The sequence below is a fragment of the Lepus europaeus genome, chromosome 19, assembly GCF_033115175.1.
Source record: "Lepus europaeus isolate LE1 chromosome 19, mLepTim1.pri, whole genome shotgun sequence".
NCBI lineage: Eukaryota > Metazoa > Chordata > Mammalia > Lagomorpha > Leporidae > Lepus > Lepus europaeus.
In genome coordinates, this window is record NC_084845.1 from 55,564,888 (window position 1) to 55,580,846 (window position 15,959).

The following is a 15,959-nucleotide window of genomic DNA, read 5'->3' on the forward strand; positions in this document are numbered from 1 at the left end:
AAATATAATTTTTCTTACAAACCTCTTTGCCTACTTGGCTGGACTGGCCTGGACTGGACCAAAAGCACTGGAGACTCTGAAATAATGATTCACCTTCTTCACCTTTCACGTTTCTTAAAATTATTTTGTGAAAATATATTTTAAAAACCGGTAACACTGGGGCCAGCGCTGTGGTATAGTGGGTAAAGCCATGGCCTGCAGTGCCAGTATCCCATATGGGCACCAGTTTGAGTCAGCTGCTCCACTTCCGATCCAGCTCTCTGCTGTGGCCTGGGAAAGCAGTGGAAGATGGCCCAAGTCCTTGGGCCCCTGCACCTGCGTGGGAGACCAAGAAGCTCCAAGCTCCTGGCTTTGGATCAGCGCAGCTCTGGCCATTGCGGCCATTTGGGAAGTGAACCAGCAAGTGAAGACTCTCTCCTTCTCTCTCTGCCTCTATAACTCTGCCTTTCAAATGAATAAGTAATTTTTTTAAAAAACAATAGTTCTAAAAAAAGGACAATAACATTTTATAGGTTTTTAAGATGTGTATTGTAAGACAGTTTTTAAATGAATATACTCATTTTTAACTCCAAAGAAGATACTTCTAAAAATAAAAAAGTTTTGACCACAGAAACACTCCACCAACTCTTGTTTTTCTCCGTAAGCAAACTTGATTTTGTTCCCTCTTGCTTAGCTCTTCTCCCACCCCAGGTTTTGTCTTGAGGTTCAGTGAGGTCTAAAGGACTGCTGACTACCGAGCAGTGTTTAGATAGTTGCATTTAACATATGCTCTCGAGAATACCAGCCTCAGAACTTTTTTCCTTGCCACTGTTTTATTGCCATTCTGCCTTTGTGAGCACAGTATACTAGGACAGTTTGATCTTTTCCCTCCAGTAGCTTTACAGAGCGTGGACCAGAGGTTCTGCCCCAGAAGAAAGGGGTCGGGTTGCTGTCCTCAGCCTGGCTTAGCATCGTGGCTTCTTCGTGTCTCTGATTGTCGGGACATTGAAGAGACGCTTCAAGAAATGAAGCTGCAATATCCCGGAAAGAACAATGACAAGGCTCTGGGCTGCCGACCACCAGTTCACATAGTTATAATTTGATTGGAGAAGAAAAAAGTCACCCATTTTCCTCATCCGGGCAAAGTTGTAGAATCGCCACATGTGGAAGATGTTGTTCTGCACCCTTTGTGTACTCTCCTGTGGTGGAGAAAATCAGTGATTACCATTGCCAGTACAGTAAAGTCAATGATTGCCATCTAGTCTCATTTGGGTGGTTACTAGCACCCTTACTTAGGTTATCTGGAAGTTGAGTAATTCACTCTCAATTTTAGGTAAGTAGTTCTTGTATACTTGCTGATAAATGCTAATTTTGCTGTATGTGAACAATGGTCTTTAACTGTAGTTTTTAAAGCTGTAATATAATGAAAAGTGTGAGTGTTCAAATCAGACAGCTCTTCCAGAAAGGTGCAGCGCCTCTGGATTTGAAACAAACTGAATTTACCGTTACCCCTCCGGGTGTATGTCAGAAGACAAAGGCCTGGGGACTGTTAAAAGGCCAAAGTAGTAAATATTTTGGCTTTGTTGACTGTGTGGTCTCTTGGAGCTACCAAACACTGCTCATAGAGTACAAAAACAGCCTTAGATGGTGTGACATGTTCAAACAAGCATGGCTGCCTTCCAGCAAATCTTCCCATTTACAAAGGCAGCGAGCCTCTTGGGTGTCACGAAGACTATCAAAGTGAAAAGATCCCACAGAATGGGAGAAAATATCTGCAAACTTTATCTGATAAAGGACTTGTATCCAGAATATGTAGATAAAGCTCTTAAAAATGGACAAGATTTGGATAGAATTTCTGCAGAGAAGATACACAAATTGTCAATAAAAAGGTGAGAAGATGTTCAATAATCAAAGATAATGAGATAATTTGACACCCACTAGGGTGGCTGTAATAAAGGCAGTAACAAGTATGGATGGCCAGTCAGGGCTGGTGCTGTGGCATTGTGGCTAAAGCTGCTGATTGTAGTGCTGACATCACATATGGGTGCCGGTTTGAGTCCTGACTGCTCCACTTCCGTATCCAGTTTTCTGCTATGGCCTGGGAATGCAGTAGAAGATGGCCCACCCAGGTGGGAGACCCAGAAGCTCCTGGCTCCTGACTGAATTGGCCCAGCTCTGGCTATTGCAGCCATCTGGGGAGAGAACCCGCAGATGGAAGACCTCAGGCTCGGCCTCTGCCTCTCTGTAGCTCTGCCTTTCAAATAAGATAATAAATCTTTAAAGAAAGAGAGAGAGAAATGTTCCTGGCCAGATGTGGAGAAATTAGAACCCTCCTGTGCTGCTGTTGGGAGTGTAAAATGGTTTAGCCACTGTTACTCAACAAAGGTTTGTTACCATGTGACCCGGGGATTGTACTTCTAGCCATACAAAATAGAAAACTAATGTAAAAATTGGTACGGAAATGTTCACAGCAGCATTATGATAGCCAAAAGGTGAAAATAATTGAAGTGTTTATCCACTGCTTAATGGATAAATAAGATGTTTTCCCATACAGTATGTTAGCCATAAAAAGGAGTTGAAGGCTGATATGTGCAACAATGTGGATGGATCTTGAAAACACTACCAGGAAGGAGAAGCCAAACACTGATGGCTGTGTATTGGAGCCTGGCATTGTGGTGCAGTGAGTTATGCCACACCTGCAGTGCTGGCATCCCATTTGAGTGCTGCTCTGAGTTCCAGCTGCTTGCTTTCAATGCAGCTCCCTGCTACTGTTCCTGGGAAGGCCACATAACATGGCCCAAGTACTTGCATCCTTATCACCCACGTGGATGAACTGGATGAAGTTCCAGGCTTCTGGCTTCAGCCTGACCCAGCCCCAGTTGTTGGTGCCATTTGGGAGTGAGCCAATTGAAGATCTTTCTCCCTCCATCTGTAACTCTGCCTTTCAAATAAATATCTTTAAAAGGCCATTCATTGTATGGTTCAATCTATATGAAATGTACAGAATAGGTAAGTCAAGAGCCAGGACTAGGGTCTTATGGGAAATGGAGAGAGAAATGGGTAGAAGGTTTCTTTTTGGGGTGATAAGAGTTAGGGAATTAGATGCCAATGGTGTTTGCATGGTTGTGAATATGCTGTTGATGTTGAGTTGTATGATATATGTTCTGTCTCTATTAGAAAAAAAAGGCAGTAGCCCAGATTTGGCCTGTGAGCCAATTTGTCAACCGCTGGTATAAAACAAGTGAGGAATTTCAAAAACTCCAAGTAAAAAGTGTATAAAAGGATTCAGATCCCTTTGCCTACATGGTTTCTACCCAAATGAGCCCTCATTCCAGTTTAAAATCGGTTTCCACAGAGGTTTCCCACAGAATGCTCCATTACCTCAATTGCATCCAGAGTGTCGTTCAGTTGTTTCCTGTCCTGCTGTTTATGGTCCGTCTCAGGCCCCTCATAGAAAATTCCAAAATTGAGGTACACTTGCACAGAACCAAAGTGATTTTGCTGATTACTTAGACAAAGCTGATAAAAACCTGTAGGAAATCATGCATCATTACCAAGTCTTGAGTCTCCTACTCTGTTAAGATTTCCCTAGAGACAGCTGCTCAGCCTTAAAATTGCTGCTGTAGCACCCTGTTTATTTGGGAAGTCTAGAGATCCCATTTTTGATATGGAAGATGTTACATAAAATTTATTTTAATTTTGTCAAATATCAATAACTTTATACTGGATAAAAAAAAAAAAACCAGTGTACTCTAACCTGTGTTATTGAGGAACAACAGGTTGGCTTGCAATTAAGAGCACAAAGTATGAGCTCATTACACAGCATCAGAGCTGGAATACCACCCTGAACTTAAACTAAGGGAGAAAGTGATGTGAATGAAACCACCCTGGATAATTGCTTGCCGGGTAACGTGTACAGAGACTGATGGTTTGAGCTATCTGCTGGTGCTGGCTCTTGGCTGACTTTGCCTTGGTTGGGTGGAGAGTCGGGTAGTCAAAGAGCCAGTGGTTGTTGAGATTAGAGAGGTCAAAATGAGTGGAGGCACTGTTGGCATGTCGGGGCCTATGATGCTAAGTTTGTCTGATGCTCCTGTTGAAAAAGTCCTCTTGGCACACCTGGCTAGTAAAGAGGGCAGGTGAGTCTGGCGCAGTGCTGGCTGGGGCAGGCTTGCTCTTGCTGGAGGGATTTTTGACTGGGGAAGTGTGTTGTGGAGTGTGGATATCTCCTGTGGCTGTGCTAAATCTGCTTTTAGTCACTGGCTCAAAGTATTCTGATGACTGGAAAGTAACGCTACCTCACAGTAAATGAATTGGGATTTTATATTATAAATGGGTCTCTGAGTCATTTTCCAAGTCTGATTAGCTGGTGGTGATGTAAAATTAAGCTTCTAGAGAGGTTGTTAATAGTCACCTGGAGACACTGCCCCCGCCCCCACCCCCACCCGCCCTTAGACATCAGCAGTCTTCAGGCACACTGGCTCTGGGTGCTGAAGGCTTAATATTTTTCCTTCTGTTTCACCATCTCTATGTACTTCCTTTTCCTCCAATTTCTTGGAAACCCATGAATGTTGTAATAGCTATGATGATGAAAACAGACCTGTCTCTTTGGTAGGGAAGTTAATCTGTCCCCGAACATCCTGGGAAGTGTCTAAGAGGACACCCTGTGGGGTGTGTGCCGTGGCAGCAACGTGCCGGTCATGTGACATCCCCAGTGTCCGCTGAACCTGCACATTAAAATGAAAGAAAAGCAGCTGCTACATCACTAATAATCCACATAGGTGGCAGGATTGAGATCCCACCCTCAGCACCTCGGAGACTTCAATCTGGGATGGTGCAAATTCTGGGGAATTTGGAAGAGTTTTTAGTTGTCATGGTGACGGTGTTCAATGGGGAAGCACAGAAATCTCAATACCCCTGCAGAACAAAGAATTGCACCAAATGCCTACAGCACTCCTGCTAAGGAAGAAGCCCAATCTCTGACCAGTCATTTGGTGTGGATCAGCGGATAGGTTGGGTTCTGACTGGAGTTCTTCACTGAACTTGTTTGGTGAGCTCCTTGGTAGTGTCCCACATTTGGACATTTGTTGCCTTGCAGCCCAAACCCACAGCAGGCACTTGTCTCAAGCCAAATCTTTTTTCTTTTTCTTTTTTTTATTTTTCCTTTGGAAAAGCAGAGTGGCAGAGATAGCTTCCATCCACTGGTACATTTACATTTACATAACCAGAACAGCAGCGGGGGCTGGGCGCCAGGTTGAAGCCAGGAGCCTGGAACTCTCCACCCAGCTCTCCCATATGGACAGCAGAGATTCAAGTACTTGAGCCGTCACCTGCCTCCCAGGGTGCACGTTAGCAGGAAGTTGGGTGGGAAGCAGAGGAGCCAGGACTCAGGCCCTCTGATGGATGCAGGTGTCCCGAGTGGCAGCTTAGCTCGCTGTGCCACAGTGCCCACTCCCAAGCTGGATCTTGGTAAGTCCGGGCTATCGTGAACTGACTAGTAGCTGCTGTTCAAAAATATTCAGAGATAAGGACAATCTCTGATAAGTTTATTTAAAATAGATTTTAAGTTACAGTGGAGTGGAGTATGATCAACATAATCTATTACTATATAAATAAAAATTGAAAATTTAGCAGATTTCTAAGATAAAGGAAACAGGCTACAACTTTAATGCTGACTTTTGTACTGTTAACAGTATAGTTAAACGTTCTTGACCCATGATCAGGTAACTTGAAAGCATTTACCTTCTTAAGAGACGTAGGATTGTGTTGCTGAATAGAAACAAACCTTGAGCCAGTGACTCTCCAGTTTGTTGGAATCACTCTAAAGGCAGAATAGCATATGTTGCTCCCCTAGCCCCATGAACTTTGAAATCTTTGGGTCTCCAAAGTTCATGCTACTTCTTCATTTGAATTTGTACTATATCCTTATTAATGTCTTAAGTAAATGTTAAAAGTACGCCTCCCTTGGTAGGAAAAGCCAAACCATATGTTTTAGCTCTCACTGGTGATTATTCATCCGAGAGTTCTCCTCTAACTGCAGGTCCATTTCATTCATAGGTGGGGAATCACAGTGTAACAGACAACCAAGCCTTGTTTAGTCTAGAACCTGACCCACTTTTAATGAAAAGAACAAATCTCCAGTGTGGCTGGAGGAGCCCAGGTACCTCGTAACTGAAGTAGAAGTATCCAGCCTGCTGGGCAAACTGCCAAAAGCATTCTGTGCCTCCCGGAGGGATCATGATGGCGAAGTCATGTCGATCAGCTGCACGCAAGAGTGGCTGGCCAGGCCGGAGTTGTATCTTCTGGTTCCTAGTAGGAATCACTAGATTCAAAATCACCAACCCAGCCCCAAAGAGCAAAGGGGACATGCTGCTTCCTGTAGACTCTGCAGGTGCTGCTTGCAGCCCAGTGGAACCAAAGTGGTTTAGACAACTGCTGGGGTAATCATTAACCCCACAATTCAAGTTAGGCCAACTTCAGGGCCTTGCACAAACATCCAGTAATAGAACTGCCATGACACGTCCACTCTTGTCTCAGTTTTTGCTTTCACCTCCAAAACCCAGTGGCTTGCTTATCAAACCTACTTAATAGGGGCTCCACAGAGTATGCCTCAGGAGAGGTTCTTCTCTACTCTTTGGGCTAACATTTTTTTTTTTGGATGGGCTATCATTTTCAGTTCATGCTTCTTAGGAATAAAATATTAGCGAAGTTTATTTATAATCACCTGAATATACACCTAGATAGACAAAAGCCAGGTGGAAGATTTTTTTTTTCTTATGTCGAATCGCTAGGTGCTACCTGCGCTTTCCAGACAAGACAGAGAAACACCAGATTGCTCAATGCTACATATTACAGAAGGAACAGCACGGGCCGGCACTGTGGCACAGCAGGTTAAAACCCTGGCCTGAAATGCCAGAATCCCATTTGGGTGCCCGTTCTAGTCCCAGCTGCTCCTCTTCTGATACAGCTCTCTGCTGTGGCCTGGGATAGCAGTAGAAGATGGTCCAAGTCCTTGGGCCCCTGCACCCGTGTGGGAGACCTGGAAGAAGCTCTTGGCTCCTGGCTTCGGATCGGCGCAGCTCCAGCTGTTGCAGCCAGTTGGGGAATGAACCAGTAAATGGAGGACCTCCCTCTCTGCCTCTCCTCTCTCTGTGTAACTCTTTCAAATAAATAAATAGGCCGGCGCCGCGGCTCACTAGGCTAATCCTCCACCTTGCGGTGCCGGCACACCGGGTTCTAGTCCCGGTCGGGGCACCGATCCTGTCCCGGTTGCCCCTCTTCCAGGCCAGCTCTCTGCTGTGGCCAGGGAGTGCAGTGGAGGATGACCCAAGTTCTTGGGCCCTGCACCCCATGGGAGACCAGGAGAAGCACCTGGCTCCTGGCTTTGGATCAGCGCGATGCGCCGGCAGCAACGCGCCTACCGCGGCGGCCATTGGAGGGTGAACCAACGGCAAAGGAAGACCTTTCTCTCTCTCTCTCTCACTGTCCACTCTGCCTGTCAAAAAATTAAAAAAACAAACAAAACAATAAATAAATAAATAAATAATCTTTAAAAAAAAAAAAGGGTACAGCATGCAACCTTTAAATGAGGAGTAACAAAGACAGTGGCCAGCCTCTCACCAACATGCCTTGTTCTTTTATCTTCCACCTGGTATATTTTCTAAAGCTATTCAGAGCCACCCAGAGACTTAAGTTGTTCAGACCTCTTCTTCCATTCAGGACTTCAGCATCCACTGACTCCGTGGCAGGCACTGAGCTGAGATGTGCTTGCATCTCCCTGGTCCCGACAGACCCCTGAAGGAGGTACTGTGGTCCACGTTCAGAGATGAGCAAGATGACAGAGAACTGCGTGGCTGGCTCACGGTCTCAAGCACAGCTACCAGAGCTGGGCCCTTGTGGGCGCTCGAATTCTTAACCATCCTTACTGGTCTGAGTTCTGATGATGTTAAAACATGCTGTTTCTTTAATAATCTTACAAATCAAGATGCATGATCACCCTCTAATGAAAAAGTGCTTCAGCCTTCACTGCAGTGATTCCTGGTATCACAGCTAAAAACCAGAGAAGACTTCACATGGTTCAGTCCTGGTGAGGCCAAACACAGGGCAACCCAGGGCAGGCACAGCGGTCCTGCAGCTGTCTTGATAAAGTGAAGGCAGGAGACCTGGGGACCATCAGTGTACAGTGCTACAGGTGTCCCTGACATGGATCCCACTGCCACAGCAATCCTACCACCACTCACAGCATGAGTGGATTCAGCTACAATCACTGAGCACAGTAAGTTACGCAGTTCTGCAGAAGCTGAAAAACACAGTTTTGTTTGTACACATTTCAGTAACACTGTCATAACACTGAAGTTTCATGAAAAAATAGTTAATGGTGGTAAGGTTTTTTTTTTTTGGACAGGCAGAGTGGATAGTGAGAGAGAGACAGAGAGAAAGGTCTTCCTTTGCCGTTGGTTCACCCTCCAATGGCCGCCGCGGTAGGCGCGTTGCGGCCGGCGCATCGCGCTGATCCAAAGCCAGGAGCCAGGTGCTTCTCCTGGTCTCCCATGGGGTGCAGGGCCCAAGGACTTGGGCCATCCTCCACTGCCTTCCCGGGCCATAGCAGAGAGCTGGCCTGGAAGAGGGGCAACCGGGACAGGATCCGGTGCCCCGACCGGGACTAGAACCCGGTGTGCCGGTGCCGCAAGGCGGAGGATTAGCCTGTTAAGCCACGGCGCTGGCCATTGGTGGTAGGATTTTGGCATAGCAACTAAGATGCTGCTCAAGACACCCGTATCCCATATTGGAGTACCAGCTTTGCTCCTGGTTCCAGCTGTTACCACAGACCCTGGGAAGCAGCAGTTGATGACTCAAGTGGTTGGGTCCCTGCCACCCACATGAGAGACAGAAACTGACTTCTTGGCTCCCAGCTTCAGCCCAAGTCTTTGTGGTATTTGGGGGATGAATCAGTGATCAGGGTCTGTCTCTCTTTCAAACAAAAACAAAGTTAATGGACTTGCAGTTTCTCAAGTTTAAGAACCACTGATTAGGATATTAGTTTTTAAATCTACATTTTTTTTTTTTTTTAAATTTTTGACAGTGGACAGTAGAGGGAGTTGGTTCACCCTCCAATGGCCGTCGCGGCCGGCGCACCACGCTGATCCAAAGCCAGGAGCCAGGAGCTTATCCTGGTCTCCAATGGGGTGCAGGGCCCAAGGACTTGGGCCATCCTCCACTGCACTCCCTGGCCACAGCAGAGAGCTGGACTGGAAGAGGGGCAACCGGGACAGGATCCGGTGCCCTGACCGGGACTAGAACCCGGTGTGCCGGCGCCGCAAGGTGGAGGATTAGCCTACTGAGGCACGGCGCCGGCCTAAATCTACAATTTCATTCTATTTGAAAGGCAGGAGAGAACACAGCTATCTTCCATCTGCTGGTTCATGCCCCAACTGCCCACAACAGCTGGGGATGAGGCAGGTCGAAATCAGGAGCTGGGAACTCAATCCAGGTGTCTCATGTGGGTGGCAGGAACTCAACTACTTGAGCCGTCACTGTTGCCTCTCAGGCTGCACATTAGCGGGAAGGGAGAGGCAGAAGTGGAACCAGGACTTGAACCCAGGCACTTCTGGGATGTGGGCATCCTAAGCCACACTCCTGCCCAGATGATACAGTTTCACTCTTTTACCTAGAAAGTGCCTTCACATCATCTGAGTTGAAAAGAGAAAACTGCATTCTAATCTGACGGCTTGGAGGACACAACCAGCTGCAACCAGAAGGTTGCTGGACCAAGAGGAGCTCACATTCTCAGCTCCCCTGGTGTTGGCTGATAGAAAAACAGTGGTACCAAACCCAAAGCACACCGTTAATAGGTAATAAGGATGAACAGTTTCCAGTTTATAACTAATAGATGAGTTTTAAAGCTTTAGCATTTCTTTACCCCTTGCCTTCTACCCACCCGCAGTGAGAAAGGAGGAATTCTCTTGTCCTCAGAAGAAATTAACAGATTAAGAGGCAAATTCTGTATCATCATCTGTCATAGCTTCCAAGAATTAGAAAATCCAATACAGTTAAAACATTAGCTCCTTCATCAAAACAGTTTAGCAAACTTTGTTCATCATTTGTCTGCCTCCATCTGTGAATACGTGCTGGGCTTCAATTAATGAGCTACTTAAATCTGAGAGAAGCAAGACTTTAATGAAGAATGCTACAAGTATGGACAATAATTAGTTCTCATATTTTAAAAAAAGATTACAGAAAACACTTTACTGAAATTTTTTTGCTAAAAAGACAGTCTTTAAGGATGTCCAAGATAGACAGCAAGCACAACACAGTACAAAAGGAGAAGGGAATTTTGAATTCCAGTGCAAGACACTAACACAGCACAAGTAGAGAATCAGGCGGAAGCAACCATTTCACAAAGAATGGAACTGGGCATTTATATTCAATCAGGATTTGTTTTTTGTTTTGTTTTGTTTTTTAGCTTTAAAATTCAGCTAAGGGAGGGGATTGGGAAGGAAGGGGGTGTAGCTAAGCTTATCTACAATCACCATTTTACCATAAAACACACTGGTTCAACCACATGAGAAGTGGAGGACAAACCTGCCTACACAGTCCAGCAGATATTAAGAGGCAATGCCAGGGCAGTCAGGTCTGGGGTTGATGTCACAACTGGTTTCCAGTTTTTAAAGGGAGTCTGATTCCACAAGGACTGCTCTTACCAACCTGGGCTCCTAACAAACAGATGACGTTCCTTTGCATTTGCATCAGAAGGCCAAAGTTTTACATTGAACAAGTTCACTCCAAAAAATGCTCACATTGCTGGTTTTAAAAGATCATGGGGTCATAAGTGGCTCCTAATAGACTCCATCATTTCCTAGAAGATTCTACAGATTATCAGGGATTTAAATGTAAGCAAACCACTAAAAAAGGGAAATACTAATGATATTCTGGCACTATACAAGCTGTGTGCCTGTCATCTCTGCCAAGGACATGGGGCAGACTTGGCTTTGCTTCTTAGCTCCATGATCTCCAACAGTGATGAAGTGGAGCTGGGACCTCCCCCGCGCTCACAGAGGTTGCCCAAAATCCTTATCCCAGCCCAGCTTCTGAAAGAAACAGCAGACTACCGGGGACTATTATTAGGAACCACGCTCCTGTGAATCCTGTGGAAATGAAAGCTTGTTTCAGTTCATGCCAAGTTTTTTCATGGTCCGCCAGCGATCCTTAATCATCACAGCTGTTCGATTAACAAATGGGTAATTTTTAGAAATGGCAGCCCAGTTTCCTTCCCCGTACTTCTGCACACCAGCCTTGACCCACTCGCTTTCTTCTACAGTCCACTTCTGCAAAAGAAAACAGAGGACACATTTCAGCGATTCTCTCCATTTGTATCTCCTCCAATACGTGATGAAATACACTCAGAATCCGAGTGAGCATGGTGCTGTGGTATAGTGGGTTAAGCCGCCATCTGCAGTGCCAGCATCCCATATGGGTGCCAGTTTGAGTCCCAGCTGCTCCTTTTTTTTTTTTTTTTTTTTTTTTTTTTGGACAGGCAGAGTTAGACAGTGAGAGAGAGAGAGAAAGAGAGAGAAAGGTCTTCCTTTTTCCGTTGGTTCACCTCCCAAGTGGCCACTACGGCCAGCACACTGCGCCGATCCGAAGCCAGGAGCCAGGTGCTTCCTCCTGGTCTCCCATGCGGGTGCAGGGCCCAAAGACCTGGGCCATCCTCTACTGCCCTCCTGGGCCACAGCAGAGAGCTGGACTGGAAGAGGAGCTACTGGGACAGAATCCGGCGCCCCAAATGGGACTAGAACCCAGGGTGCCGGCGCCGCAGGCAGAGGATTAGCCTAGTGAGCCACGGCGCCAGCCAAGCTGCTCCACTTTTAATCCTGCTCCCTGCTCATGTGCCTGGGAAAAGCAGCGGAAGATGGCCCAAGTCCTTGGGCCCCGGCACCCACATGGGAGACCTGGAAGAAACTCTGGGCTTCTGGCTTCAGCCAGGCCCAGTCCCAGCCAGGATCTAGAAACTCATCCTGCAGCTCTCACATGGAGAGGGATCCAACTACTTAAGCCATCACCTGCTGCCTCCCAGTGTGTGCATCAGCAGGGAGCCGGAATCAGGAGTGGGGCTGGAACGCAAACCCATACACTCAGATAGAGATACAGCATCTCAGGTGACATCTTTTGTTTTTTTTAGGCTATGAAAGTATTTTATTTAGTAATGAAAAATATCACTAATTGAAATCTAGGAATGTATTACATTTAGCTCTCTATCCTTTGCAAGAGTTTCCACAAATAGTAGCACAGGGCTTCATTCCCCAGGTGACATTTAACCACTGGCAAACCCTCATCCCATCTGCTAGGATTCAAAGATTTATTTATTTATTGGCCGGCGCTGCGGCTCACTAGGCTAATCCTCCGCCTTGCGGCGCCGGCACACCGGGTTCTAGTCCCGGTCGGGGCACCGATCCTGTCCCGGTTGCCCCTCTTCCAGGCCAGCTCTCTGCTGTGGCCAGGGAGTGCAGTGGAGGATGACCCAAGTCCTTGGGCCCTGCACCCCATGGGAGACCAGGAGAAGCACCTGGCTCCTGCCATTGGATCGGCGCGGTGCGCCGGCCGCAGCGCGCCTACCGCGGCGGCCATTGGAGGGTGAACCAACGGCAAAGGAAGACCTTTCTCTCTGTCTCTCTCTCACTGTCCACTCTGCCTGTCAAAAATAAGAAAAATAAATAAAAAAAAAGATTTATTTATTTATTTATTTGAAAGACAGAGTTACAGTGAGACAAGGAGAGACAGATCTTCCAGCTGCTGGTTCACTGGGCCAGGCAAAAGCCAGGAGTCAGGTGCTTCATCTGGGTCTCCCACATGGGTGGCAATGGCCCAAGCTCTTGGGCTATTCATTGCTGCTTTTCCCAGGCAACTAGCAGGGAGCTGGATCAGAAGTAGAGCAAGTGGGACAAAAACCAGCACCCATATGGGATACTAGCACTGCAGGCGGGGCTTTACCTGCTACGCCACAATACTGGTCCTGAGGAAATTTCAAGGCAGCGACATGTTCAGGCTGTAGCATGGGAGTTACTGCCTGCTGTTAATAATATTGTTTTACAGTGACAATCAGGAAATACTAATGGAACTAAAAAGGAACAGAGCAGAAAGACTTGGAAATGTGAAGCCTGGCCATAGAAGAAAGGAAGAAAATCCTTGTTTGGGACAGGGTTAACAAGGTAGAGTACTCACTAGCTAAAGAGATTAGTGCAGGAAAAAAGGAGCTATGGGCTAATAGGGAAAAAATGGAAGATCGATCCCAAAGGCATTCAGAGATCTTCACGGCTGCCCTTCCCACCACAGGCCCAGAGGCCCAGAAGGGCAGAATTGTTTGTGAAGTCCCAGGACACTCCCAGTGACCCTGCCCACTTCTGACTTGGGAGGCACTTCCCTGCATTCTGCCAGCAAAGCACTCAGCAGCTGCATCCCTGGTTCAGGTGGGCCCAGGCTGCCTCGAATACCTGCCATTTCAGCTGCAAATTTCCAATGTGCGTATGTTGCTCATGTCAGGTTTCTGTCCCCCTAGATTTTTTCTTCCACAGAAAAATTTAGTTTGAATTATCCGAAAACCTCAAAACAACCCAACAAACAATCAAAGTTACTGGGTGCACGTTAATCTATGTCTGTGAGAAAGGGATCTTGTGACTTGCATCAGAAAAGAAACTGCATTACCTGCTTCCTTGCTATCGTGCTGGCACTGTCTTCATCTGGTGCTGCTGGAAAACACGGAAGTGCACTCGTTTCAGAGTTCAGCTTTTACTGTGTAACCATCAGAAAACACAGAGAACGTCCCCAAGGGAACACCGGCCTCAAACGTCACAAGCATAGAGAAGGCAAAGGCTATCACTAAAGGAGAATTTATTTGTGTCCTTTGTTTGCAAAGACCACTTTAGCCCGCAAGTCTACATAGGGCAAGTGCATTACCAACAGGCTTTCAATAGACACAGACTAATGATACACTTCAGACTGTCTAGAAAAGATATTTTCTAAAATTACTGAGGGACTATCATATTCTGTTTTTTTTTTTTAAGATTTTATTTATTTGACAGGTAGAGTTACAGAAAGTGAGAGGTAGAGACAGAGAGAGGTCTTCCTTCCGTTGGTTCACTCCCCAAATGGCCACAATGGCCGGAGCTGTGCCAATCCAAAGCCAAGAGCCAGGAGCTTCTTCCTGGTCTCCCACGTGGCTGCAGGGGCCCAAGGACTTGGACCATCTTCTACTGCTTTCCCAGGCCATAGCAGAGAGCTTGACTGGAAGAGGGGCAGCTGAGACTAGAACCAGTGCCCCTATGGGATGCCACCGTCGCAGGCGGAGGATTAACCTACTGAGACACAGCCCCGGCCCCGATCATATTCTGTTTTTAAAAGATTTATTTATTTGAGAGCATTACAGAGAGGGAGAGACAGATCTCTCATCCTTTATTTCAATCCCTAAATGGCCAAAACAGCCAGGTCTGAGCCAGGCCAAACCCAGGAGCTTCATCTGGGTGTCCCACATAGGTAGCAGGAAAAAAGCACTGCATTTCCTAGTCCATTAGCAGGAAGCTTGATGGGAAGTGGAGCAGCTGGCACATGAACCAGCCCCCATGAGGGACGCCGAGGTTGCAGGCAACTGTCTTACTGTCTATGCCACAATGCCAGCCCCTGTCATATTTTCTTAAAGATTTATTTATTTTATTTGAAAGCAGAGTTACAGAGAGAAGACAGAGAGAGAGGAAGAGACAAAGAAAGAGAGATCTTCCATCCATTGGATCACTTCCCAAATAGCTGCAAGAGCTGGGGCTGGGCCAGACTGAAGCCAGGAGTCAGGAGCTCCTTCCAGGTCTGCCACATAAGTGCTTGGGCCATTTTCTGCTGCTTTCCCAGGTATTTTAGCAGGGAGCTGGATTGGAAATGGAGCAGCCAAGACTCGAACTGGCACCCTCTGTCATATTCCTTAAATTTAATTTCACTTTATTTTTTAAAGTTCATTTATTTAGAAAGGCAGACTAACTAGTTTATTCCCCACAAAAGCCAGGGCTAAGCCAGGCTGAAACCAGGATCCAGGAACTGCATCTGGGTCTCCTATGTGGGTGGCAGGGACCAAATACTTGGGCCATCACCTGCTGTCTCCCAGGGTGTGCATTAGCAGGAAGCTGAATTGGAAGTGGGGGAGCCAGGACTGGAACCAGGCACTTCAATATGGGATACATGAATCTCACGCTGCAACTTAACTGCCGTGCCAAATATCTACCCCAGGACTGTTTTATTTAAAACTCTAATATGTATGCATGTATTTGATGTGATATTTCTGCTTTATGGCTCCTTGCCAGCCACTGCTTCGATATAACAGTTTTATTGATTTAAATCAGAATTTCAAATCCTTACTCATTTTATCTAAGTTTAATTTGGGTCAGTTCCCTGAGCAAGAGTTCCGCACTCCTACAGACCCTGTGAGGTCTTTTCAAGCTCTTCTTCTCAGCCTATAAATAAGAGATCAGGTCTCAGAGCTAGTGTTGTGGCACAGCAGGTTAAACCACTGCCTGTGATGCTGGCATCTCACACTGGGGCCAGTTCAAGCCCCCGATGCTCTACTTTTGATCCAGCTCCCTGCTAATGTGTCTGAGAAAGCAGTGGAGGATGGCCCAAGTACTTGGGCTCCTATATCCATGTCAGATACCTGAAAAAAGCTCTGGTTTTGGCCTGGCCCAGCCCTGGCCTTTGCAGCCATTTGGGGAATGAACCAGCAGGATCTCCCTTTAATGCTGCCTTTTAAAAAAAAGATTGAGGCTGGTACTGTGGCATAGCACATAAAGCCACTGCCTGCAATGCCATCCCTTATGGGTGTCCCTACTGCTCCACTTCTGATCCAGCTCCCTGCGAATAGCCTGGGAAAGCAGTGGAGGGAGGCCCAAGTGCTTGGGCCTCTGCCACCCATATGGGAGACCTGGAAGAAACTCCTGCCTCCTGGCTTCAGC

The 15,959-nt window shown here is 46.7% G+C and overlaps 3 protein-coding genes across 6 annotated transcripts in view; 1 reads left to right on the forward strand and 2 right to left on the reverse strand.

Moving 5' to 3' along the window:
- Window positions 1-15,959, forward strand: part of NIP7 (nucleolar pre-rRNA processing protein NIP7) — a 37,849-nt gene that overhangs the window by 2,949 nt on the left and 18,941 nt on the right. The gene's annotated exons all lie outside the window — the stretch shown is intronic.
- TMED6 (transmembrane p24 trafficking protein 6) lies at window positions 538-7,062 on the reverse strand. The gene is made up of 4 exons (XM_062175800.1): window positions 6,141-7,062; window positions 4,577-4,703; window positions 3,361-3,509; window positions 538-1,178 (listed from the first exon to the last, which is right to left on the reverse strand). The coding sequence occupies exons 1-4, from the start codon at window positions 6,342-6,344 to the stop codon at window positions 945-947; spliced, it is 714 nt and encodes a 237-aa protein (XP_062031784.1). The 5' UTR covers window positions 6,345-7,062; the 3' UTR covers window positions 538-944.
- Window positions 9,859-15,959, reverse strand: part of TERF2 (telomeric repeat binding factor 2) — a 34,170-nt gene continuing 28,069 nt past the window's right edge. The window contains exons 9-10 of one of the 4 annotated variants that reach the window (XM_062175797.1): window positions 13,675-13,715; window positions 9,870-11,300 (exon numbers count right to left, since the gene is read on the reverse strand). In XM_062175797.1, the coding sequence (XP_062031781.1) occupies window positions 11,142-11,300; window positions 13,675-13,715 (200 nt within the window). In that variant the 3' untranslated portion in view covers window positions 9,870-11,141. Of the gene's footprint in view, window positions 11,301-13,674; window positions 13,719-15,959 lie in introns of all 4 variants that reach the window. The other 3 variants (XM_062175796.1, XM_062175799.1, XM_062175798.1) reach the window with 3 other exon arrangements.